This window comes from Eucyclogobius newberryi, unplaced genomic scaffold, assembly GCF_026437365.1.
Source record: "Eucyclogobius newberryi isolate DKJ021-1_F unplaced genomic scaffold, fEucNew1.0.hap1 SCAF_100, whole genome shotgun sequence".
Classification (NCBI taxonomy): Eukaryota; Metazoa; Chordata; class Actinopteri; order Gobiiformes; family Gobiidae; genus Eucyclogobius; species Eucyclogobius newberryi.
In genome coordinates, this window is record NW_027315725.1 from 86,242 (window position 1) to 114,060 (window position 27,819).

Sequence of the window (27,819 nt, forward strand, 5' to 3'; positions counted from 1 at the left end):
TTTGAGTTTTGCACACGTGTGCGTGTAGTTTATTTAAGCAACAGACAGCAAAGAATACAAGCCAATGTAAAGCCCGAAGGACCTCCAGGTCCACGTTTAAACATCACACTTTTTTAAATACAGAAGGACAATGCTGTTACTCAACATGAACCATGTAAAAACATACACTAGAGCCGACACTCAGCCAGCACATACTCCCGCTAAAAATTGGACTTGTGGAAAAGGCCATTTTAAAAAAGCAAAGTAAAATGAGGAGCAGTTCGGCAGGTGGAGTCCATATTAAAATATGTACATGGGCCTGGCCCTGTCACTTCCACTGCTGCCCGAAAGAGTCCTGATAGAACTCCTGCTGGTCGGATTTGTATCCGGAATAGTTACCGTGCTCGCCATGCAGCGGTTGCTGGGCGATGGGCTGAGAGCCCCAGTTCTGAGCATTTGTCTGCCGCCGTTTGGAATCTGGCTGGTTGTAGCCATCGGCTTTGCGTTTTCCGGCCACATTCGCACCACGAGCGCCGCGCACACCACGTACCGCGCCTCGGCCTCTGGGGGGCAGTCCGCGCGGGGCTCCCCTGCCCCGCAGCCCCGCCCCTCGCTGCTGGAAGCCCGCCCTGGCTCTGGGAGCTCCTGGCGCGATGCCCCGCCCCCTCGCTGGCGAGGATCCTCCCCTAGAGCGTGCGCCGCGGCCTCTGGGCGGAGACTGGAAGTCTTCGTAGCCGTAAGAGTAGTCGTCATAGCCGCGGTAACCGCTGTGGTAGTCGCTGTAGTAGTAATCATAGTCGTCATAACCGTAGAAGTCCTGAGGGTAACCGTAACCGCCACGGTTACCGCCGCGACCACGCCCACGAGCAGGGGGAGTCATGTGGTGCGGAGGAGGGTAATAGTAGAAGTCGTCGTACCTGAGAAACAGAACAAAGTTTAACATTTAAGACATTCTGTAAATTCAGTCACAAACCGGCTTCTCCTTTAACCTGTTTCCACCCGCCTCTTTGGACCTGTGCACACTGGTCAGACCTGTGCACACTGGTCAGACCTGTGCACACTGGTCAGACCTGTGCACACTGGTCAGACCTGTGCACACTGGTCAGACCTGTGCACACTGGTCAGACCTGTGCACACTGGTCAGACCTGTGCACACTGGTCAGACCTGTGCACACTGGTCAGAGAGGATCTTATGTTCCACATGTGAGTGTGATGCATCATTAGAAAGCTTAGGCCTTCTAGTTTCTGCAGATGTGCACATGACACTATGACACTGTCAGGGCTTCAGAACTTACACCACAGAAGCACAAACATGAACAAAACATCCTTTTTTAGTCTCGCCTGAATATTGTCCATTTGTAAAGGTCCTGAGCAGGACATACTTCATTGTGTTTATGCTGTTCACTGCACATGCTGTTGTCATGACAACAACTGTGTCAAGTTTCAGATCTCTAGAACAGAAGCATTTTGGTGCTTTGACCTTTTTGTATCAAAAAGTATATTGGGAACAAGTGATCCAAATATGTGCCAAACTGTTTTATTACAATTTTAGCTCCTCTATGATCATAAAACATACATTTAGATGTTTTGTAGGCCACTAATACCTATTATAACTGCTAAAAACAATGTATGTGAAAATGTGTAAATATGAGTTTAACCATGAATTTCCCATATAGAGGTTAAAAATAAAAATAAAAATATTTTTATTCTATTTTTGTATTGATATAATACATATATTTAACAAAATGCGCGTTCAAAAGGCTAATAAAATCAGAAAACGTTACGCGCAAATTCTAGTCCCCTCTTCTCTTTACAGTTACGCAGGAGAATTAGAGGATTCTGTGTGTGGGACCCCTAAGTCCCGCCCCTCTTTCGAAAGCTATTTTTATTGGCTAGAATAATAAGTCAATCAAAGTCCGCTCAGTCACTGCTGACGTTAGCTATGTGGCTACAAACACGTTAGCTTCGCGCGTCGGAACCGCCGCATTTTTTTCCTCCAGAGGCTGTAGAGAACAAACCCGGGAGTGGACGGTCTCATTCTGTAGGAAACAGTCTGAGGAAGAGATCGATGTTAAACACCATCTTATAGGTCAAACGAGGAAAAGTTTGTTTACTTGACAATATCTGGAAATGTGAAAACTTCAGTAAAAACACAAGTGTATATTGTTGTTCAATGGTTCTTTACGGACAGACTGAGCACAAGGATGAACAGAATTAAAGCCGTTTCCTCCGTCATAAACACAAACAGGACATGAGTTTGTAAAAGTTGAGACTTTCTCACAAACTATTGGCAATTGCTTCTTGGGGCAAATTATTCAATGTAAATCAATGAAATATTTGTTTTGTTGAGAAAATAATCTTTAAAATGATGTATAACTTATGGTATTGACCAGGAAATAAAAGTGATGATGTAAGAGAATATTTGAGATATAGAAAATGCACCGGCCTCAGGAGGATGGGAAGAGGTTAAGAGCGGCGTCACTACACGTTACATACATGTTTAGTCACGTTACAGTCCTCAGATGCACTAGAGCGGCCTCACGTGTGGGCCTCACTACACGTTACATACATGTTTAGTCACGTTACAGTCCTCAGATGCACTAGAGCGGCCTCACGTGTGGGCCTCACTACACGTTACATACATGTTTAGTCACGTTACAGTCCTCAGATGCACTAGAGCGGCCTCACGTGTGGGCCTCACTACACGTTACATACATGTTTAGTCACGTTACAGTCCTCAGATGCACTAGAGCGGCCTCACGTGTGGGCCTCACTACACGTTACATACATGTTTAGTCACGTTACAGTCCTCAGATGCACTAGAGCGGCCTCACGTGTGGGCCTCACTACACGTTACATACATGTTTAGTCACGTTACAGTCCTCAGATGCACTAGAGCGGCCTCACGTGTGGGCCTCACTACACGTTACATACATGTTTAGTCACGTTACAGTCCTCAGATGCACTAGAGCGGCCTCACGTGTGGGCCTCACTACACGTTACATACATGTTTAGTCACGTTACAGTCCTCAGATGCACTAGAGCGGCCTCACGTGTGGGCCTCACTACACGTTACATACATGTTTAGTCACGTTACAGTCCTCAGATGCACTAGAGCGGCCTCACGTGTGGGCCTCACTACACGTTACATACATGTTTAGTCACGTTACAGTCCTCAGATGCACTAGAGCGGCCTCACGTGTGGGCCTCACTACACGTTACATACATGTTTAGTCACGTTACAGTCCTCAGATGCACTAGAGCGGCCTCACGTGTGGGCCTCACTACACGTTACATACATGTTTAGTCACGTTACAGTCCTCAGATGCACTAGAGCGGCCTCACGTGTGGGCCTCACTACACGTTACATACATGTTTAGTCACGTTACAGTCCTCAGATGCACTAGAGCGGCCTCACGTGTGGGCCTCACTACACGTTACATACATGTTTAGTCACGTTACAGTCCTCAGATGCACTAGAGCGGCCTCACGTGTGGGCCTCACTACACGTTACATACATGTTTAGTCACGTTACAGTCCTCAGATGCACTAGAGCGGCCTCACGTGTGGGCCTCACTACACGTTACATACATGTTTAGTCACGTTACAGTCCTCAGATGCACTAGAGCGGCCTCACGTGTGGGCCTCACTACACGTTACATACATGTTTAGTCACGTTACAGTCCTCAGATGCACTAGAGCGGCCTCACGTGTGGGCCTCACTACACGTTACATACATGTTTAGTCACGTTACAGTCCTCAGATGCACTAGAGCGGCCTCACGTGTGGGCCTCACTACACGTTACATACATGTTTAGTCACGTTACAGTCCTCAGATGCACTAGAGCGGCCTCACGTGTGGGCCTCACTACACGTTACATACATGTTTAGTCACGTTACAGTCCTCAGATGCACTAGAGCGGCCTCACGTGTGGGCCTCACTACACGTTACATACATGTTTAGTCACGTTACAGTCCTCAGATGCACTAGAGCGGCCTCACGTGTGGGCCTCACTACACGTTACATACATGTTTAGTCACGTTACAGTCCTCAGATGCACTAGAGCGGCCTCACGTGTGGGCCTCACTACACGTTACATACATGTTTAGTCACGTTACAGTCCTCAGATGCACTAGAGCGGCCTCACGTGTGGGCCTCACTACACGTTACATACATGTTTAGTCACGTTACAGTCCTCAGATGCACTAGAGCGGCCTCACGTGTGGGCCTCACTACACGTTACATACATGTTTAGTCACGTTACAGTCCTCAGATGCACTAGAGCGGCCTCACGTGTGGGCCTCACTACACGTTACATACATGTTTAGTCACGTTACAGTCCTCAGATGCACTAGAGCGGCCTCACGTGTGGGCCTCACTACACGTTACATACATGTTTAGTCACGTTACAGTCCTCAGATGCACTAGAGCGGCCTCACGTGTGGGCCTCACTACACGTTACATACATGTTTAGTCACGTTACAGTCCTCAGATGCACTAGAGCGGCCTCACGTGTGGGCCTCACTACACGTTACATACATGTTTAGTCACGTTACAGTCCTCAGATGCACTAGAGCGGCCTCACGTGTGGGCCTCACTACACGTTACATACATGTTTAGTCACGTTACAGTCCTCAGATGCACTAGAGCGGCCTCACGTGTGGGCCTCACTACACGTTACATACATGTTTAGTCACGTTACAGTCCTCAGATGCACTAGAGCGGCCTCACGTGTGGGCCTCACTACACGTTACATACATGTTTAGTCACGTTACAGTCCTCAGATGCACTAGAGCGGCCTCACGTGTGGGCCTCACTACACGTTACATACATGTTTAGTCACGTTACAGTCCTCAGATGCACTAGAGCGGCCTCACGTGTGGGCCTCACTACACGTTACATACATGTTTAGTCACGTTACAGTCCTCAGATGCACTAGAGCGGCCTCACGTGTGGGCCTCACTACACGTTACATACATGTTTAGTCACGTTACAGTCCTCAGATGCACTAGAGCGGCCTCACGTGTGGGCCTCACTACACGTTACATACATGTTTAGTCACGTTACAGTCCTCAGATGCACTAGAGCGGCCTCACGTGTGGGCCTCACTACACGTTACATACATGTTTAGTCACGTTACAGTCCTCAGATGCACTAGAGCGGCCTCACGTGTGGGCCTCACTACACGTTACATACATGTTTAGTCACGTTACAGTCCTCAGATGCACTAGAGCGGCCTCACGTGTGGGCCTCACTACACGTTACATACATGTTTAGTCACGTTACAGTCCTCAGATGCACTAGAGCGGCCTCACGTGTGGGCCTCACTACAGTCCGTCGCCGTGGGTCCGTCGCCGTGAGTCCGTCGTCATGGCAGCGCTCTCTGGGTCTCGGTACACATGTGCAGCACATATTTACAGTTTGTCCGGTCTGAACTCACATCTGGGTCTTGGCTGCTTGTCTCTGGGCCTTACGCTCTTTTCTCTTCTGATCTGGAGGTTTGGCGAACACGATCTCGATCTGTTCTCCTTCCAGCTCCTTCCCGTTCATCTCCTCCAGCGCCTGAACCAAAGACACAAAATGCTGTTAAAACAAGAATCTCAGAACAGTTTAGGCCCAGAACCCTGAAGAAAACACTCTGCACCTTCACAGCTCCGTCGCGCTCCTCAAAGTGGATGAAGGCGTAGTCTTTGAGCTTCTTAACTCGCTCCAGTTTCCCGAACTCACCGAAGGCCGTCTCCAAAGCCTCTTCAGTCACGTCATTCGCCAGGTTCCTCACGAAGAGCACCTTCACCTGGAAACGACAAGCGAGTTCAGTTCAACCCTCACATTCCATAAACAGAGGGAAAAGCGGGACCAAAGTCGGGGCAAAGGGGGACCAAAGCGGGACCAAAGTCGGGGCAAAGGGGGACCAAAGCGGGACCAAAGTCGGGGCAAAGGGGGACCAAAGCGGGACCAAAGTCGGGGCAAAGGGTTAGGCGTTGCCAGAGCAAACTGGGACTTAACAGATTGATCAAAGCTTGGGTCCATTTTATTTTACAGCCAATTTAACTTATTCTAGAAACTTGGGCGTCACATATAGGGTAATGTAAACAATGATCAGCTGATATTAAAAGTGGAACTGAATTAAAAGTTGACCGGTGCACGGTGGCAAAGGCGGCTAGCCTCCCAAGAAGGAGATCATGGGTTCGATTCCCGGACCAGACAAACATCACATGATCTCTCTGGGTGGAGTCTGCATGTTCTCTCCGTGTTACCATGGGTTCTCGCCGGGTTCTCCGGCTCCTCCCTGTCCAGGGTGTACCCCGTCTAAGGCCCAAAGTCACTGGGATAGGCTCCAGTCCCCCGCAACCCCGAAAGGGAACAAGCGGTAGGTAGAGAATGAATGAATAAAAGTTGACATCAGTCCATCTGTAAATGTCTTGACACACTTATGACTTATGTCAGTGCAGCATTAGGCCGCCATTTTATTACTTGGTTTACGGATTTTTTAATGAAATATTGCACAGGCGGACGGTGTATGAATATAAATATAATTTCAATTTCAAAAGATGTTTTGCCTAAAACGCACCACGTGAGGAGAGGGAGGGGACGCGGCGCGCAGGAGCGTGTAACAGTAGATTTAGCGTGTTTTGGACAGACAGAACTGACGCTTAAGTGTGCAGCCCCCCCCCACCCGCCTGTGGGTTCTAAAGGTTTGGTTCCGGTTAGTACTCTGTGTGCGTGCGTGTGTCTACGCCCTGACCTTGGCCATGACCTCGGGATCGGGGTCCTCGATGGGGTCGGCCCACTCCACCGTCACAGTCACGTTGTTCCAAACTTTGACTTTCCCGCTCATGAGTCTGCGTCGAGCCTGCGCCGCAGATTTGTGGTCCTCAAACTCCAGGAAACAGAAGCCGCGGTTCTTCTTCTTGTCGTCGGGCTGATGGTACAGGATCACGTCCGTCAGGCCCTCTGGTGGACACCAGCAGAAACACAGTCAAGACACTGCACTTTCAGCTGAATGTAAACTCTGAAAGCATCACCTGTGACTTTGGCGAACTCCTCCTGGATCTGCTCCTTTGTCTTGCTCTTGGGAATTGAACCCACAAACAGACGGTTGTTGGCCACAGAGATGCAGACGCCGATGTGTTTTCCCGGGCGGATCTCGTAGTTGTTGTACTGAGACAAGAGACAAAAGCGGTTAGGTGGACTCACAGGGTTTAACAGTAGTGTGAAATGGGGATGAGAGAGGGAAGGACATGCAGCAAACTGTGATAAGCTGGACTCACATCTCAGCTGATCCAAGACCTGCTGCAGATTGTGGATGATTCAGTTCCTACAGGACTTTGTCAAGTCTGTTTAAACCTTTGTTTACGCCGTCTTCATTCGCCACACGACAAAAGCACGTCAACTACAACATAACGCCAGAACCCTGAGCTCCGCCCCCATGAGCTCCGCCCCCCTGAGCTCCGCCCACCGAGCTCCGACCCACCGAGCTCCGACCCACCGAGCTCCGACCCCAGGTACAGGTCTTATACTGAGAGTCATGTGGTGCCGGGGGTTCCTGTACAGGTCTTATACTGAGAGTCATGTGGTGCCTGAGGTTCCTGTACAGGTCTTATACTGAGAGTCATGTGGTGCCTGAGGTTCCTGTACAGGTCTTATACTGAGAGTCATGTGGTGCCGCTGGTTCCTGTACAGGTCTTATACTGAGAGTCATGTGGTGCCTGAGGTTCCTGTACAGGTCTTATACTGAGAGTAATGTGGTGCCTGAGGTTCCTGTACAGGTCTTATACTGAGTCATGTGGTGCCGGAAGTTCCTGTACAGGTCTTATACTGAGAGTCATGTGGTGCCTGAGGTTCCTGTACAGGTCTTATACTGAGAGTCATGTGGTGCCTGAGGTTCCTGTACAGGTCTTCTACTGAGAGTCTTGTGGTGCCTGAGGTTCCTGTACAGGTCTTATACTGAGAGTCTTGTGGTGCCGGAAGTTCCTGTACAGGTCTTATACTGAGAGTCATGTGGTGCCTGAGGTTCCTGTACAGGTCTTATACTGAGAGTCATGTGGTGCCTGAGGTTCCTGTACAGGTCTTATACTGAGAGTCATGTGGTGCCTGAGGTTCCTGTACAGGTCTTATACTGAGAGTCATGTGGTGCCTGAGGTTCCTGTACAGGTCTTATACTGAGAGTCTTGTGGTGCCGGAAGTTCCTGTACAGGTTTTACTGCAGATGACAGACGCTTGAGTCTGACGGAGGAAGTGAAGAATCCCTGGGTCAAATCTGTGCTCGCAACATGGAAGGAGCTGATCAGAACATACAAACTAAACAGATGTTCAGATGAAAAGCTTTGATATGTTAAGAGAAACAGGACTTTTATAGGTTTTTACACATAGAGTTATTATAACCAAGACAATAAACAAAGTCATGACCTTTATAACCTCTGACTGAGATGTTCATCAAGGCTTATGAAGCAGAACTTTAAGGGGAGTAATCTTTCTCTCACCAGTCTGACGGCCTCCATGGCGGCCTCCTTGGAGCAGAAGGTGACAAAGGCGTAGCCGCGGTTGATTCCGCTCAGAGGCATCATCATGAGCCGCATGTCCCAGATCGGACCGGCCTTTTCAAACAGAGGAACCAGCTCGTCCTCGAACAGGTCCCGAGGAATCTTCCCCACGAAAATCTGCAGCAGAAGCAGACAAAGGCCTGAACTTCAGACGCAGACACACTTCTACACACACACTTCTACAGACACACTTCTACAGACACACACTTCTACAGACACACTCCTACACACACACTTCTACACACACACTTCTACACACACACTTCTACACACACACTTCTACACACACACTTCTACACACACTTCTACACACACTTCTACACACACTTCTACACACACTTCTACACACACACACACTTCTACACACACACACACACCTACAGACACACACACACTTCTACAGACACACACTTCTACAGACACACACTTCTACAGACACACACACTTCTACACACACACACACACACACACTTCTACACACACACACACCTACAGACACACACACACCTACAGACACACACACACTTCTACAGACACACACTTCTACAGACACACACTTCTACAGACACACACTTCTACAGACACACACTTCTACAGACACACACTTCTACAGACACACACTTCTACAGACACACACTTCTACAGACACACACTTCTACACACACACACACTTCTACACACACACACACTCCTACACACACACACTTCTACACACACACTTCTACACACACACTTCTACACACACACTTCTACACACACACTTCTACACACACACTTCTACACACACACACTTCTACACACACACTTCTACAGACACACTTCTACAGACACACTTCTACAGACACACTTCTACACACACACTTCTACAGACACACTTCTACACACACACACACACACACACACACACTTCTACACACACACTTCTACACACACACACTTCTACACACACACACTTCTACACACACACTTCTACAGACACACTTCTACACACACACACACTTCTACACACACACTTCTACAGACACACTTCTACACACACACACACACACACTTCTACACACACACACTTCTACACTACACACTTCTACACACACACACACACTTCTACACACACACACTTCTACACACACACACACACTTCTACACACACACACTTCTACACACACACACACACACACACTTCTACACACACACACACACACACTTCTACAGACACTACACACTTCTACACAGACCTACGAAGGGTCAAAGGTGTCTCCCGTCATTGTCCTGCCGCCCCGTCATTGTTCTGTCCCCCGTCATTGTTCTGTCCCCCGTCACATTGTTCTGTCCCCCCGTCACATTGTTCTGTCCCCCCGTCACATTGTTCTGTCCCCCGTCACATTGTTCTGTCCCCCGTCACATTGTTCTGTCCCCCGTCACATTGTTCTGTCCCCCGTCACATTGTTCTGTCCCCCGTCACTGTTCTGTCCCCCGTCACTGTTCTGTCCCCCGTCATTGTTCTGTCCCCGTCATTGTTCTGTCCCCCGTCATTGTCCTGCCGCCCCGTCACTGTTCTGTCCCCCGTCACTGTTCTGTCCCCCGTCACTGTTCTGTCCCCCGTCACTGTTCTGTCCCCCGTCATTGTTCTGTCCCCCGTCATTGTTCTGTCCCCCGTCATTGTTCAGCCCAGTTTTAGTGCTGCATGACCTTGTGTGGTGACCTCACCTCCGTCCCTGCAGGCGGCTGTGCACACGCGTACACGCTCTCGGGTGGTGGACCGCCGTACTTCCTCTGACCCGTCGTCACGTCCAGAGTGTAGCCGGTCCGGTCCAGCAGCTCCTTGATCTTTGCCTCGTCTGGACCTTTGTTTGTGTCCGAGACCTTTGTCCCGCTCTTCTCCCTCTGTCGGAACGTCTTCATCACGCCACACAGGAAGGCACTTTTGTTCTACAGACGGAACATGAGGTTTAAGACGGACTCACACTGACCTGTACGTGTGTAAATGACCTGTACGTGTGTAAGTGACCTGTACGTGTGTAAGTGACCTGTACGTGTGTAAATGACCTGTACCTGTACGTGTGTAAGTGACCTGTACGTGTGTAAGTGACCTGTACGTGTGTAAGTGACCTGTACGTGTGTAAGTGACCTGTACGTGTGTAAATGACCTGTACCTGTACGTGTGTAAGTGACCTGTACGTGTGTAAGTGACCTGTACGTGTGTAAATGACCTGTACGTGTGTAAATGACCTGTACGTGTGTAAGTGACCTGTACGTGTGTAAATGACCTGTACCTGTGTAAATGACCTGTACGTGTGTAAGTGACCTGCACGTGTGTAAATGACCTGCACGTGTGTAAATGACCTGTATGTGTGTAAATGACCTGTACCTGTGTAAGTGACCTGTACGTGTGTAAGTGACCTGTACGTGTGTAAGTGACCTGTACGTGTGTAAATGACCTGTACGTGTGTAAATGACCTGTACGTGTGTAAATGACCTGTACGTGTGTAAGTGACCTGTACGTGTGTAAGTGACCTGTACGTGTGTAAGTGACCTGTACGTGTGTAAATGACCTGTACGTGTGTAAATGACCTGTACGTGTGTAAGTGACCTGTACGTGTGTAAATGACCTGTACCTGTGTAAGTGACCTGTACGTGTGTAAGTGACCTGTACATGTGTAAGTGACCTGTACCTGTGTAAATGACCTGTACGTGTGTAAATGACCTGTACGTGTGTAAGTGACCTCTACGTGTGTAAATGACCTGTACGTGTGTAAATGACCTGTACGTGTGTAAGTGACCTGTACGTGTGTAAGTGACCTGTACGTGTGTAAATGACCTGTACCTGTACGTGTGTAAGTGACCTGTACGTGTGTAAGTGACCTGTACCTGTACGTGTGTAAATGACCTGTACCTGTACGTGTGTAAGTGACCTGTACGTGTGTAAATGACCTGTACCTGTACGTGTGTAAGTGACCTGTACGTGTGTAAATGACCTGTACCTGTACGTGTGTAAATGACCTGTACCTGTACGTGTGTAAGTGACCTGTACGTGTGTAAATGACCTGTATGTGTGTAAATGACCTGTACGTGTGTAAGTGACCTGTACGTGTGTAAATGACCTGTACGTGTGTAAGTGACCTGTACGTGTGTAAGTGACCTGTACGTGTGTAAGTGACCTGTACGTGTGTAAATGACCTGTACGTGTGTAAGTGACCTGTACGTGTGTAAGTGACCTGTACGTGTGTAAGTGACCTGTACGTGTGTAAGTGACCTGTACGTGTGTAAGTGACCTGTACGTGTGTAAATGACCTGTACCTGTACGTGTGTAAGTGACCTGTACCTGTACGTGTGTAAGTGACCTGTACGTGTGTAAATGACCTGTACCTGTACGTGTGTAAGTGACCTGTACCTGTACGTGTGTAAGTGACCTGTACGTGTGTAAATGACCTGTACGTGTGTAAGTGACCTGTACGTGTGTAAGTGACCTGTACGTGTGTAAGTGACCTGTACGTGTGTAAGTGACCTGTACGTGTGTAAATGACCTGTACGTGTGTAAATGACCTGTACGTGTGTAAGTGACCTGTACGTGTGTAAGTGACCTGTACGTGTGTAAGTGACCTGTACGTGTGTAAGTGACCTGTACGTGTGTAAATGACCTGTACGTGTGTAAGTGACCTGTAAGTGTGTAAGTGACCTGTACGTGTGTAAGTGACCTGTACGTGTGTAAATGACCTGTACGTGTGTAAATGACCTGTACGTGTGTAAATGACCTGTACGTGTGTAAGTGACCTGTACGTGTGTAAATGACCTGTACGTGTGTAAATGACCTGCACGTGTGTAAATGACCTGCACGTGTGTAAATGACCTGTACGTGTGTAAATGACATGTACGTGTGTAAATGACCTGTACGTGTGTAAATGACCTGTACCTGTGTAAGTGACCTGTACGTGTGTAAGTGACCTGTACGTGTGTAAATGACCTGTACGTGTGTAAATGACCTGTACGTGTGTAAGTGACCTGTACGTGTGTAAGTGACCTGTACGTGTGTAAATGACCTGTACGTGTGTAAATGACCTGTACGTTTGTGACCTGTACGTGTGTAAATGACCTGTACGTGTGTAAATGACCTGTACGTGTGTAAATGACCTGTACGTGTGTAAATGACCTGTACGTGTGTAAATGACCTGTACGTGTGTAAATGACCTGTACGTGTGTAAGTGACCTGTACCTGTGTAAGTGACCTGTACGTGTGTAAGTGACCTGTACGTGTGTAAATGACCTGTACGTGTGTAAATGACCTGTACGTGTGTAAGTGACCTGTACGTGTGTAAATGACCTGTACGTGTGTAAGTGACCTGTACGTGTGTAAGTGACCTGTACGTGTGTAAGTGACCTGTACGTGTGTAAGTGACCTGTACGTGTGTAAATGACCTGTACGTGTGTAAATGACCTGTACGTGTGTAAATGACCTGCACGTGTGTAAATGAGCCTCTTGCGTGGTGTTTTAGGCGCTCACTGACCTGCACGTGTGAAAGGTCGCTCTCCTTGAACTGCAGCAGGACTTGCAGCGCTCCTTCTTCGTTAAACTCCTTCAGAGCCTCGATGGCGCGCTCGTCCAGGTCGCTATGAGCCACCAGACCTGCCACGTAAAGGTCATCCAGCTTCTCCGCCACCGCCTCTGGGAGCCCCGCCTCCAGCAGGGCGGGGTAGCTCTCGGAGCGCTGGGTGGACGAGGAGGAGGCTTCCATGGGCTCCTCGGTGCCGTTCCCGTTCACATGATCAGTGGCCATCTCTGAACACAAGAAGAAGGTGTTCTCAGTCCGGGATGCAGCGCTAAAGCTACGTTCAGGTTCAGGTCCGGATCTAATGAGTCGGGACCTGAACACAGGCCATTTTTACAGAACACTAGACACTTGAACAAGGACGACTGTCAAACACAAGGATTAACTACAGTGAAATAAAGTCAACTTGTCTGATTTATTCACTGTTTTTAACAGAAAATACAATTTACAAATCACAAGCAGCTTAACTATAACTTAACAGTTCAGACACTTGAGGAACAAGAGCAAGTCGAGTGTGTTACTGGTGTGTAGGTGTGTTACTGGTGTGTAAGTGTGTTACTGGTGTGTAGGTGTGTTACTGGTGTGTAGGTGTGTTACTGGTGTGTAAGTGTGTTACTGGTGTGTAAGTGTGTTACTGGTGTGTAAGTGTGTTACTGGTGTGTAAGTGTGTTACTGGTGTGTAAGTGTGTTACTGGTGTGTAGGTGTGTTACTGGTGTGTAAGTGTGTTACTGGTGTGTAAGTGTGTTACTGGTGTGTAAGTGTGTTACTGGTGTGTAAGTGTGTTACTGGTGTGTAAGTGTGTTACTGGTGTGTAAGTGTGTTACTGGTGTGTAGGTGTGTTACTGGTGTGTAAGTGTGTTACTGGTGTGTAAGTGTGTTACTGGTGTGTAAGTGTGTTACTGGTGTGTAAGTGTGTTACTGGTGTGTAAGTGTGTTACTGGTGTGTAAGTGTGTTACTGGTGTGTAAGTGTGTTACTGGTGTGTAGGTGTGTTACTGGTGTGTAGGTGTGTTACTGGTGTGTAGGTGTGTTACTGGTGTGTAGGTGTGTTACTGGTGTGTAAGTGTGTTACTGGTGTGTAAGTGTGTTACTGTGTGTGTAAGTGTGTTACTGGTGTGTAAGTGTGTTACTGGTGTGTAAGTGTGATACTGGTGTGTAAGTGTGTTACTGTGTGTGTAAGTGTGTTACTGGTGTGTAAGTGTGTTACTGGTGTGTAAGTGTGTTACTGGTGTGTAAGTGTGTTACTGGTGTGTAAGTGTGTTACTGGTGTGTAAGTGTGTTACTGGTGTGTAGGTGTGTTACTGGTGTGTAAGTGTGTTACTGGTGTGTAAGTGTGTTACTGGTGTGTAAGTGTGTTACTGGTGTGTAGGTGTGTTACTGGTGTGTAGGTGTGTTACTGGTGTGTAAGTGTGTTACTGGTGTGTAAGTGTGTTACTGGTGTGTAAGTGTGTTACTGGTGTGTAGGTGTGTTACTGGTGTGTAAGTGTTTTACTGGTGTGTAAGTGTGTTACTGGTGTGTAAGTGTGTTACTGGTGTGTAAGTGTGTTACTGGTGTGTAAGTGTGTTACTGGTGTGTAAGTGTGTTACTGGTGTGTAAGTGTGTTACGTGTTACTGGTGTGTAAGTGTGTTACTGGTGTGTAAGTGTGTTACTGGTGTGTAAGTGTGTTACTGGTGTGTAAGTGTGTTACTGGTGTGTAAGTGTGTTACTGGTGTGTAGGTGTAGGTGTGTTACTGGTGTGTAGGTGTGTTACTGGTGTGTAGGTGTGTTACTGGTGTGTAGGTGTGTTACTGGTGTGTAAGTGTGTTACTGGTGTGTAGGTGTGTTACTGGTGTGTAGGTGTGTTACTGGTGTGTAAGTGTGTTACTGGTGTGTAAGTGTGTTACTGGTGTGTAGGTGTGTTACTGGTGTGTAGGTGTGTTACTGGTGTGTAGGTGTGTTACTGGTGTGTAAGTGTGTTACTGGTGTGTAAGTGTGTTACTGGTGTGTAAGTGTGTTACTGGTGTGTAGGTGTGTTACTGGTGTGTAAGTGTGTTACTGGTGTGTAAGTGTGTTACTGGTGTGTAAGTGTGTTACTGGTGTGTAACTGGTGTGTAAGTGTGTTACTGGTGTGTAAGTGTGTTACTGGTGTGTAAGTGTGTTACTGGTGTGTAAGTGTGTTACTGTGTGTGTAAGTGTGTTACTGGTGTGTAAGTGTGTTACTGGTGTGTAAGTGTGTTACTGGTGTGTAAGTGTGTTACTGGTGTGTAAGTGTGTTACTGGTGTGTAGGTGTGTTACTGGTGTGTAGGTGTGTTACTGGTGTGTAAGTGTGTTACTGGTGTGTAAGTGTGTTACTGGTGTGTAAGTGTGTTACTGTGTGTGTAAGTGTGTTACTGTGTGTGTAAGTGTGTTACTGGTGTGTAAGTGTGTTACTGGTGTGTAAGTGTGTTACTGGTGTGTAAGTGTGTTACTGGTGTGTAGGTGTGTTACTGGTGTGTAGGTGTGTTACTGGTGTGTAAGTGTGTTACTGTGTGTGTAAGTGTGTTACTGGTGTGTAAGTGTGTTACTGGTGTGTAAGTGTGTTACTGGTGTGTAAGTGTGTTACTGGTGTGTAAGTGTGTTACTGGTGTGTAGGTGTGTTACTGGTGTGTAAGTGTGTTACTGGTGTGTAAGTGTGTTACTGGTGTGTAAGTGTGTTACTGGTGTGTAAGTGTGTTACTGGTGTGTAAGTGTGTTACTGGTGTGTAAGTGTGTTACTGTGTGTGTAAGTGTGTTACTGGTGTGTAAGTGTGTTACTGGTGTGTAAGTGTGTTACTGGTGTGTAAGTGTGTTACTGGTGTGTAAGTGTGTTACTGGTGTGTAAGTGTGTTACTGGTGTGTAGGTGTGTTACTGGTGTGTAAGTGTGTTACTGGTGTGTAAGTGTGTTACTGGTGTGTAAGTGTGTTACTGTGTGTGTAAGTGTGTTACTGGTGTGTAAGTGTGTTACTGGTGTGTAAGTGTGTTACTGTGTGTGTAAGTGTGTTACTGTGTGTGTAAGTGTGTTACTGGTGTGTAAGTGTGTTACTGGTGTGTAAGTGTGTTACTGGTGTGTAAGTGTGTTACTGTGTGTGTAAGTGTGTTACTGTGTGTGTAAGTGTGTTACTGTGTGTGTAAGTGTGTTACTGGTGTGTAAGTGTGTTACTGGTGTGTAAGTGTGTTCCTGGTGTGTAGGTGTGTTACTGGTGTGTAAGTGTGTTACTGTGTGTGTAAGTGTGTTACTGTGTGTGTAAGTGTGTTACTGGTGTGTAAGTGTGTTACTGGTGTGTAAGTGTGTTACTGGTGTGTAAGTGTGTTACTGGTGTGTAGGTGTGTTACTGGTGTGTAAGTGTGTTACTGGTGTGTAAGTGTGTTACTGGTGTGTAAGTGTGTTACTGTGTGTGTAAGTGTGTTACTGTGTGTGTAAGTGTGTTACTGGTGTGTAAGTGTGTTACTGGTGTGTAAGTGTGTTACTGGTGTGTAAGTGTGTTACTGGTGTGTAAGTGTGTTACTGGTGTGTAAGTGTGTTACTGGTGTGTAAGTGTGTTACTGGTGTGTAGGTGTGTTACTGGTGTGTAAGTGTGTTACTGGTGTGTAAGTGTGTTACTGGTGTGTAAGTGTGTTACTGGTGTGTAAGTGTGTTACTGGTGTGTAAGTGTGTTACTGGTGTGTAAGTGTGTTACTGGTGTGTAAGTGTGTTACTGTGTGTGTAAGTGTGTTACTGGTGTGTAAGTGTGTTACTGGTGTGTAAGTGTGTTACTGGTGTGTAGGTGTGTTACTGGTGTGTAAGTGTGTTACTGGTGTGTAAGTGTGTTACTGGTGTGTAAGTGTGTTACTGGTGTGTAAGTGTGTTACTGTGTGTGTAAGTGTGTTACTGGTGTGTAAGTGTGTTACTGGTGTGTAAGTGTGTTACTGGTGTGTAAGTGTGTTACTGGTGTGTAAGTGTGTTACTGTGTGTGTAAGTGTGTTACTGTGTGTGTAAGTGTGTTACTGGTGTGTAAGTGTGTTACTGGTGTGTAAGTGTGTTACTGGTGTGTAAGTGTGTTACTGGTGTGTAAGTGTGTTACTGGTGTGTAAGTGTGTTACTGGTGTGTAAGTGTGTTACTGTGTGTAAGTGTGTTACTGTGTGTAAGTGTGTTACTGGTGTGTAAGTGTGTTACTGGTGTGTAAGTGTGTTACTGGTTTGACTGGGCTGTTTCCCACACATGAAGTTTAATGCTTTAGATACATTTACACTCTTTAATTTTCAGATCCATTGGCATCAAAGTCATGTAAAAACCTCATAACTCGACTAGAATCACTATAAATCAATCAACTTTAGCAGTATCAAAAAAATGACAATATTTTACACAATACATCATATTAACAGCATTAAACACAAGACCATATTTAACAACTGTAGAATACAAATACTATTACAAAATATAAGCTCCAATGAATTAATCCAGCAATTAAAACAATATTACTTTGACTTAGTATTTACTTAGATGTATAAATATGTATATTGCACATTAACCCACCTAAATAAATGCTACATCACAACATAACAGTTATTTCATTCATATTGTAGTGTCTCTAGTCTCTAGTGTGTGTGTGTGGTCTCTGGGGCGGAGCTAAGAGCGGCTCAGGAGACCAGGTGGTTTCTGATGTTCCTGTTCCATCACCATGGTTACGGCCAACAGTAACCAACTCTGTTCAAGAAATAAAGTGACAACTTGTGACATTAAACCAGCCTCACTGACCTGAGCGAGAAGTTACAATATTTACACCCAAACCAGAGCACAACCTGCTCCTTTAACAATGTCTTAAGTTAACTCACGGAGCGGCACAAGCGGCACAAGCGGCACAAGCGGCGGCTTGAAACGCTTCAAATAAAGCCCTTGATCTTACAGCCACCTCAGTGTTCGGTCTCGCGTCTAATTTCGCCGGCTTCAACTTCTGCGGCGGTGAAGACTCGTGCGTCGCTGATGCTCCGGGCCAGTGACAGCCATGTCAGAGTTTACGTCTTTTCCAACGCAAATTTGGCGATTTATGGAAGTTTTAAGATGGTTTAGATTCTAGAACGTAAAGGATATAGAATGTGAGAGCTAGATTTGTTATGAGTCCAGAACCGAATCACCGGGTTTCGTTTCTTTTGGACCTGAACCGAAACGTTTTTACAAGTCCAGATCCGGTCCTGCGGAGCGGTCTCAGTCAGGGCGTTTCCATGGAAACCAAAAAGCAAATCGTTGCTTTAATCCAATACACGGTACACGCGCAGGGGTACACGGATACAAACACACGGTACACAGATACACAGTACACGCACACCAGGCTGCAAAATAGACAGGGCCCCGGGGCCCGTAGGGTGTACTCGGAAATGCCCGGACTAATTTTGCACCAAAAGTGAAATCTAGGTTGGCGAGCGTCAAATGGAGCGGTGAGACAGACAGTATATGGAGCGGTGAGACAGACAGTATATGGAGCGGTGAGACAGACAGTATATGGAGCGGTGAGACAGACAGTATATGGAGCGGTGAGACAGACAGTATATGGAGCGGTGAGACAGACAGTATATGGAGCGGTGAGACAGAGAGTATATGGAGCGGTGAGACAGACAGTATATGGAGCGGTGAGACAGACAGTATATGGAGCGGTGAGACAGACAGTATATGGAGCGGTGAGACAGACAGTATATGGAGCGGTGAGACAGACAGTATATGGAGCGGTGAGACAGACAGTATATGGAGCGGTGAGACAGACAGTATATGGAGCGGTGAGACAGACAGTATATGGAGCGGTGAGACAGACAGTATATGGAGCGGTGAGACAGACAGTATATGGAGCGGTGAGACAGACAGTATATGGAGCGGTGAGACAGACAGTATATGGAGCGGTGAGACAGACAGTATATGGAGCGGTGAGACAGACAGTATATGGAGCGGTGAGACAGAGAGTATATGGAGCGGTGAGACAGACAGTATATGGAGCGGTGAGACAGACAGTATATGGAGCGGTGAGACAGACAGTATATGGAGCGGTGAGACAGACAGTATATGGAGCGGTGAGACAGACAGTATATGGAGCGGTGAGACAGACAGTATATGGAGCGGTGAGACAGACAGTATATGGAGCGGTGAGACAGACAGTATATGGAGCGGTGAGACAGACAGTATATGGAGCGGTGAGACAGACAGTATATGGAGCGGTGAGACAGAGAGTATATGGAGCGGTGAGACAGACAGTATATGGAGCGGTGAGACAGACAGTATATGGAGCGGTGAGACAGACAGTATATGGAGCGGTGAGACAGACAGTATATGGAGCGGTGAGACAGACAGTATATGGAGCGGTGAGACAGACAGTATATGGAGCGGTGAGACAGACAGTATATGGAGCGGTGAGACAGACAGTATATGGAGCGGTGAGACAGACAGTATATGGAGCGGTGAGACAGACAGTATATGGAGCGGTGAGACAGACAGTATATGGAGCGGTGAGACAGACAGTATTTGGAGCGGTGAGACAGACAGTATATGGAGCGGTGAGACAGACAGTATATGGAGCGGTGAGACAGGTGGTGGTATTGACCAGAACTCACAGCTTCTATTTGAACAATACTGACACTTGATTTGTTCCTGAAGAAGATTATGAATCAGAATATTTTAGGGCTGCAACGATTATTCGAGTTAATCGAATAATTTGATTACAAAAGCTTAATTTATTATTTTATTGCTTTGATGCTTTGTTTAATTTACATATTTCATTAAAAACAGGTGAATCTGTGGCGCTTTTGTTTCCCACGGAGCTGAAGCACGACTCATGGATCTGTTACAGGTGCGACTCATGGATCTATTACAGGTGCGACACATGGATCTATTACAGGTGCGACACATGGATCTATTACAGGTGCGACACATGGATCTATTACAGGTGCGACACATGGATCTATTACAGGTGCGACACATGGATCTACTACAGGTGCGACACATGGATCTACTACAGGTGCGACACATGGATCTACTAAAGGTGCGACACATGGATCTACTAAAGGTGCGACACATGGATCTACTACAGGTGCGACACATGGATCTACTACAGGTGCGACACATGGATCTACTACAGGTGCGACACGTGGATCTACTACAGGTGCGACACGTGGATCTACTACAGGTGCGACACGTGGATCTACTACAGGTGCGACACGTGGATCTACTACAGGTGCGACACGTGGATCTACTACAGGTGCGACACGTGGATCTACTACAGGTGCGACACGTGGATCTACTACAGGTGCGACACGTGGATCTATTACAGGTGCGACTCGTGGATCTATTACAGGTGCGACTCGTGGATCTATTACAGGTGCGACTCATGGATCTATTACAGGTGCGACACATGGATCTATTACAGGTGCGACACATGGATCTATTACAGGTGCGACACATGGATCTATTACAGGTGCGACTCATGGATCTATTACAGGTGCGACACATGGATCTATTACAGGTGCGACACATGGATCTAGGTGCGACACATGGATCTGTTACAGGTGCGACTCATGGATCTATTATAGGTGCGACTCATGGATCTATTACAGGTGCGACACATGGATCTGTTACAGGTGCGACACATGGATCTGTTACAGGTGCGACTCATGGATCTATTACAGGTGCGACACATGGATCTATTATAGGTGCGACTCATGGATCTATTATAGGTGCGACTCATGGATCTATTACAGGTGCGACACATGGATCTATTACAGGTGCGACACATGGATCTGTTACAGGTGCGACTCATGGATCTATTACAGGTGCGACTCATGGATCTATTACAGGTGCGACTCATGGATCTATTACAGGTGCGACACATGGATCTATTACAGGTGCGACTCATGGATCTATTACAGGTGCGACACATGGATCTATTACAGGTGCGACACATGGATCTATTACAGGTGCGACACATGGATCTATTACAGGTGCGACACATGGATCTATTACAGGTGCGACACATGGATCTATTACAGGTGCGACTCATGGATCTATTATAGGTGCGACTCATGGATCTATTATAGGTGCGACTCATGGATCTATTACAGGTGCGACACATGGATCTATTACAGGTGCGACTCATGGATCTACTACAGGTGCGACACATGGATCTACTACAGGTGCGACTCATGGATCTATTACAGGTGCGACTCATGGATCTATTACAGGTGCGACTCATGGATCTATTACAGGTGCGACTCATGGATCTACTACAGGTGCGACACATGGATCTACTACAGGTGCGACTCATGGATCTATTACAGGTGCGACACATGGATCTATTACAGGTGCGACACATGGATCTATTACAGGTGCGACACATGGATCTATTACAGGTGCGACACATGGATCTATTACAGGTGCGACACATGGATCTATTACAGGTGCGACACATGGATCTATTACAGGTGCGACTCATGGATCTACTACAGGTGCGACACATGGATCTATTACAGGTGCGACACATGGATCTATTACAGGTGCGACACGTGGATCTACTACAGGTGCGACACATGGATCTACTACAGGTGCGACTAGAATCACATCTCTCGTCTCCCGCAGATTTCCAGGTCTTATGAGACAGCTAAAACAGTCTTTCTCCGTCTTCATTTTGCCCCGTACACTGAGGGAACTATATTATGATAGATCAATGCGCTTAGACACGTGGAAATGTGGGACGAGCCACACGCGGCTGCAGGTGAGCGACAGGTGCGTTTGATGATTGACACGTGGCAGGACTAATCGGCCGTCCACGCCACGAGGAAATAAGACTCAGATTTGGGTCAAAAAAAATCGTCCATTCAAACTTTAACCGGTTCATTACTAAAAGAATCGATAGCTGCAGCTCTAGAATATTTATTATAACAGAACAGAACATATAAGATCTCCTTGTGTCAAATGCTGTAAACAGTATTCATTTTGTATCTAAGAAACATGATTATATTGAATTAAACTGTTTTAAAGATCATGATCTCTGGTTTAGATGATTCAGTATTCGTGCTCTTCATATCAAATAAAAGATAAAAAAGTGTTTAAATTGTTTTACGTGCTAATAACCAGCTTTAAAACACATTTATCTTGTTATTATGACGCTGCGATGCCGCGCACTTGTGGGCCCCTGAAATTGCTGGGGCCTAACTTTGAAAATCTATTTCTCAGCCTGAAAGGGCGGGGCCCTTGGGGCCCTTGGATACTTCTACATTGACACAGCTTTTGTTGCAAACAACTTTAAAAAGACTGAATTGTAGATTGACGTCGCCAACAGAGATTTCACGTTTGGGGCAAAGTTAGAACAAACATTTCCAAGTACAACCGAACGCAGCGGCCAATCAGATGCACCGCTTTTATCGAAATTAGATCACGGATACAGCTCGGCCAATGAGAAGCGAGGATACTGTGAAGTGGCATTTCTGTCAAATTGAAACTTAAGCCATGAAAATGCCCCAAATATGGACAAATTACTGGTTAAATCTTGATTTTTTTCAAGGAATTTTGATACGGGGGGCCCCTCCTAATTCAAACCCGGGGCCCGCCGGCCATTTGAGGGCCTACGGGCCCCCATCTATTTCACAGCCTGTTCTACTGCCACAAAAAATGTGCAAAATACATTATGTAGGGCTATTTGTAGCCGCGGCAGGATGACTCCAATATTAGCCGAAATCTGCCATGTTTCAGGTGTGTTTACGTGCTACTAGCAGCGCGCTAGCAGCCGAGGCTACATACATGACATACATGACATACATGACATACATGACATACATGACATACATGACATACATGACATACATGACGCACGAAAACAAGATGGGTCAATCCTGCAGTGCAATGGACGCACCAATTGTCAGGAACCAACAGAGTTTTGCCTCGGCTACTATGCTACAAGTACCCCGCTGACCCATGACCCCCGCTGACCCATGACCCCCGCTGACCCATGACACCCGCTGACCCATGACACCCGCTGACACCGCTGACCCATGACACCCGCTGACCCATGACACCCGCTGACCCATGACCCCCGCTGACCCATGACCCCCGCTGACCCATGACCCCCGCTGACCCATGACACCCGCTGACCCATGACACCCGCTGACCCATGACACCCGCTGACCCCGCTGACCCATGACCCCCGCTGACCCATGACCCCCGCTGACCCATGACCCCCGCTGACCCATGACCCCCGCTGACCCATGACACCCGCTGACCCATGACACCCGCTGACCCCGCTGACCCATGACCCCCGCTGACCCATGACCCCCGCTGACCCATGACACCCGCTGACCCCGCTGACCCATGACCCCCGCTGACCCATGACACCTGCTGACCCCCGCTGACCCATGACCCCCGCAGGAGGACACCGCCCCTCAGGAGGACACCGCCCCCTCAGGAGGACACCGCCCCTCAGGAGGACACCGCCCCTCAGGAGGACACCGCCCCTCAGGAGGACACCGCGCCCTCAGGAGGACACCGCGCCCTCAGGAGGACACCGCCCCTCAGGAGGACACCGCGCCCTCAGGAGGACACCGCCCCTCAGGAGGACACCGCCCCTCAGGAGGTGGACAGAGCTCGTCCAACACCTCAAAACACAATGTTATAAAAAACGTTTTTTTCAGAATCATGTAAACACAGGCCACGCCCCCTCCAGCAGAAACAGGACACGCCCCCCTCCAGCAGAAAAAGGACACGCCCCCTCCAGCAGAAAAAGGACACGCCCCCTCCAGCAGAAACAGGACACGCCCCCTCCAGCAGAAACAGGACACGCCCCCTCCAGCAGAAACAGGACACGCCCCCTCCAGCAGAAACAGGACACGCCCCCTCCAGCAGAAACAGGACACGCCCCCTCCAGCAGAAACAGGACACGCCCCCTCCAGCAGAAACAGGACACGCCCCCTCCAGCAGAAACAGGACACGCCCCCTCCAGGACACGCCCCCCCTCAGCAGAAACAGGACACGCCCCCCCCAGCAGAAACAGGACACGCCCCCTCAGCAGAAACAGGACACGCCCCCCTCCAGCAGAAACAGGACACGCCCCCTCCAGCAGAAACAGGACACGCCCCCCTCCAGCAGAAACAGGACACGCCCCCTCCAGCAGAAACAGGACACGCCCCCTCCAGCAGAAACAGGACACGCCCCCCCTCCAGCAGAAACAGGACACGCCCCCTCCAGCAGAAACAGGACACGCCCCCTCAGCAGAAACAGGACACGCCCCCTCAGCAGAAACAGGACACGCCCCCTCAGCAGAAACAGGACACGCCCCCTCAGCAGAAACAGGACACGCCCCCTCCAGCAGAAACAGGACACGCCCCCCTCCAGCAGAAACAGGACACGCCCCCCTTCAGCAGAAACAGGACACGCCCCCTCAGCAGAAACAGGACACGCCCCCTCAGCAGAAACAGGACACGCCCCCTCCAGCAGAAACAGGACACGCCCCCTCCAGCAGAAACAGGACACGCCCCCTCCAGCAGAAACAGGACACGCCCCCTCCAGCAGAAACAGGACACGCCCCCTCCAGCAGAAACAGGACACGCCCCCTCAGCAGAAACAGGACACGCCCCCCCTCAGCAGAAACAGGACACGCCCCCTCAGCAGAAACAGGACACGCCCCCTCAGCAGAAACAGGACACGCCCCCCCTCAGCAGAAACAGGACACGCCCCCTCAGCAGAAACAGGACACGCCCCCCCTCAGCAGAAACAGGACACGCCCCCTCCAGCAGAAAAAGGACACGCCCCCTCCAGCAGAAAAAGGACACGCCCCCTCCAGCAGAAACAGGACACGCCCCCTCCAGCAGAAACAGGACACGCCCCCTCCAGCAGAAACAGGACACGCCCCCTCCAGCAGAAACAGGACACGCCCCCTCCAGCAGAAACAGGACACGCCCCCTCCAGCAGAAACAGGACACGCCCCCTCCAGCAGAAACAGGACACGCCCCCTCCAGCAGAAACAGGACACGCCCCCTCCAGGACACGCCCCCCCTCAGCAGAAACAGGACACGCCCCCTCCAGCAGAAACAGGACACGCCCCCTCAGCAGAAACAGGACACGCCCCCCTCCAGCAGAAACAGGACACGCCCCCTCCAGCAGAAACAGGACACGCCCCCTCCAGCAGAAACAGGACACGCCCCCCTCCAGCAGAAACAGGACACGCCCCCTCCAGCAGAAACAGGACACGCCCCCTCCAGCAGAAACAGGACACGCCCCCCCTCCAGCAGAAACAGGACACGCCCCCTCCAGCAGAAACAGGACACGCCCCCTCAGCAGAAACAGGACACGCCCCCTCAGCAGAAACAGGACACGCCCCCTCAGCAGAAACAGGACACGCCCCCTCAGCAGAAACAGGACACGCCCCCTCCAGCAGAAACAGGACACGCCCCCCTCCAGCAGAAACAGGACACGCCCCCCTCCAGCAGAAACAGGACACGCCCCCTCAGCAGAAACAGGACACGCCCCCTCCAGCAGAAACAGGACACGCCCCCTCCAGCAGAAACAGGACACGCCCCCTCCAGCAGAAACAGGACACGCCCCCTCAGCAGAAACAGGACACGCCCCCTCCAGCAGAAACAGGACACGCCCCCTCCAGCAGAAACAGGACACGCCCCCTCAGCAGAAACAGGACACGCCCCCTCAGCAGAAACAGGACACGCCCCCCCTCAGCAGAAACAGGACACGCCCCCTCAGCAGAAACAGGACACGCCCCCCCTCAGCAGAAACAGGACACGCCCCCTCCAGCAGAAACAGGACACGCCCCCCCTCAGCAGAAACAGGACACGCCCCCTCCAGCAGAAACAGGACACGCCCCCTCAGCAGAAACAGTCCATAACACATTTGGTGTAATGGACTGTCACATTTTGTGAACCAGAGACAAACGTTCTCCAGCTTCATCTCTTCTGCACATGTGACATAACGACAGCTCCATTCATCCATGAGTGAAATGTGGGAGGAGCCGGGAGAATGTGGGAGGAGCCGGGAGGACTTCCTGTTCAGAGAAAAACAGTCCAAACGTGTCCAGGACTTTGTCAGAGTTTGAGGAAAAGAAGGAGCAGCAGAGACAAAAGGAGTGAAAGTTTAAACTCTTTAAATGGCTCTGCAGAGTCAGCTCCCTCCTGCTCCTCCCTGCAGCTCTCTCCCTCCTGCTCCTCCCTGCAGCTCTCTCCCTCCTGCTCCTCCCTGCAGCTCCTCCCTGCAGCTCTCTCCCTCCTGCTCCTCCCTGCAGCTCTCTCCCTCCTGCTCCTCCCTGCAGCTCTCTCCCTCCTGCTCCTCCCTGCAGCTCCTCCCTGCAGCTCTCTCCCTCCTGCTCCTCCCTGCAGCTCTCTCCCTCCTGCTCCTCCCTGCAGCTCCTCCCTGCAGCTCTCTCCCTCCTGCTCCTCCCTGCAGCTCTCTCCCTCCTGCTCCTCCCTGCAGCTCCTCCCTGCAGCTCTCTCCCTCCTGCTCCTCCCTGCAGCTCTCTCCCTCCTGCTCCTCCCTGCAGCTCTCTCCCTCCTGCTCCTCCCTGCAGCTCTCTCCCTCCTGCTCCTCCCTGCAGCTCCTCCCTGCAGCTCTCTCCCTCCTGCTCCTCCCTGCAGCTCTCTCCCTCCTCTCTCTGCAGCTCTCCTCTCCCTGCAGCTCCTCACACACCACGCCTCTGGAGCCTCTGGAGACACAGGCTCCACAGGCCGCACTGCTCCACATGGGCTCCGAGCGGGGCTAACGCGCTAAACACACACACAAACTCCACATGGCCTCGCGCGCGCGGGCTGCGGCCCCTGGAGCGCGCGGGCTGCGGCCCCTGGAGCGCGCGGGCTGCTCTGGGGCAGTTTGGTGCAGGAGGACGCGCGGCAAAGGCTCCAAAGGCCCAGCTTTCCGGAAAGCCGGGTACAAAGCGCACACGACGTGCTCTCCACAGTCAGCGGCCAAACGTGCTCCGAACCCGGCGCATAAGCGACATTACACGGCACAAAGACGCGCACGTACCCGCACGGATCAGTCGTGAGCGTGGGGTCCCGGGGGTCCGCAGTAGAGCTGCTTAAATAAAAGAAAAGTAAAGAAAACAGGCTGCTGCGGTGCGCTGGCGGTAACTCCGGACACAAAATGGCGGCCCGTGACGTATAGCGGCCGCGGGGTCTCCGCCGCCGGTTTTCAGGGGCGGCTCGTTTTACGGAAGTGGAAGTGACGTTAGGAGGACAAAGCGCCAAAAACAAACTTAAAAAGTCGTATATATTTGTGTTTGATGCATTTTTATGTCGATATGAAATAAAACAACATGTTGTTGGTTTGTTTTATGTCGAATTGAAATGTAAATATATAATGTTCATTCTGTCTTTTCTCATTTTTGTTAAAATGTTTGATTATTTGAATGGTTCAATATGTCGTTAATTTTAAAGTATTTAACTGATGCCATATTGACCCACTCTGCACTGGACAGATGAATGGTGTAGACGCGAACGCTCTGGACAGACGAATGGTGTAGACGCGAACGCTCTGGACAGACGAATGGTGTAGACGCGAACGCTCTGGACAGACGAATGGTGTAGACGCGAACGCTCTGGACAGATGAATGGTGTAGACGCGAACGCTCTGGACAGATGAATGGTGTAGACGCGAACGCTCTGGATAGATGAATGGTGTAGACGCGAACGCTCTGGACAGATGAATGGTGTAGACGCGAACGCTCTGGACAGATGAATGGTGTAGACGCGAACGCTCTGGATAGATGAATGGTGTAGACGCGAACGCTCTGGACAGATGAATG

The 27,819-nt window shown here is 49.3% G+C and overlaps 1 protein-coding gene across 1 annotated transcript; it reads right to left on the reverse strand.

Annotated features, from left to right (window-relative positions):
* On the reverse strand, positions 1 to 27,185 carry LOC140382524 (heterogeneous nuclear ribonucleoprotein Q-like). Its single transcript, XM_072465920.1, has 9 exons — positions 27,042 to 27,185; positions 13,026 to 13,297; positions 10,231 to 10,452; positions 8,464 to 8,640; positions 7,006 to 7,141; positions 6,726 to 6,934; positions 5,625 to 5,774; positions 5,421 to 5,542; positions 1 to 896 (listed from the first exon to the last, which is right to left on the reverse strand). The coding sequence occupies exons 2-9, from the start codon at positions 13,293 to 13,295 to the stop codon at positions 308 to 310; spliced, it is 1,875 nt and encodes a 624-aa protein (XP_072322021.1). The 5' UTR covers positions 13,296 to 13,297; positions 27,042 to 27,185; the 3' UTR covers positions 1 to 307.
* Between the last annotated feature and the right edge of the window lie 634 nt (positions 27,186 to 27,819).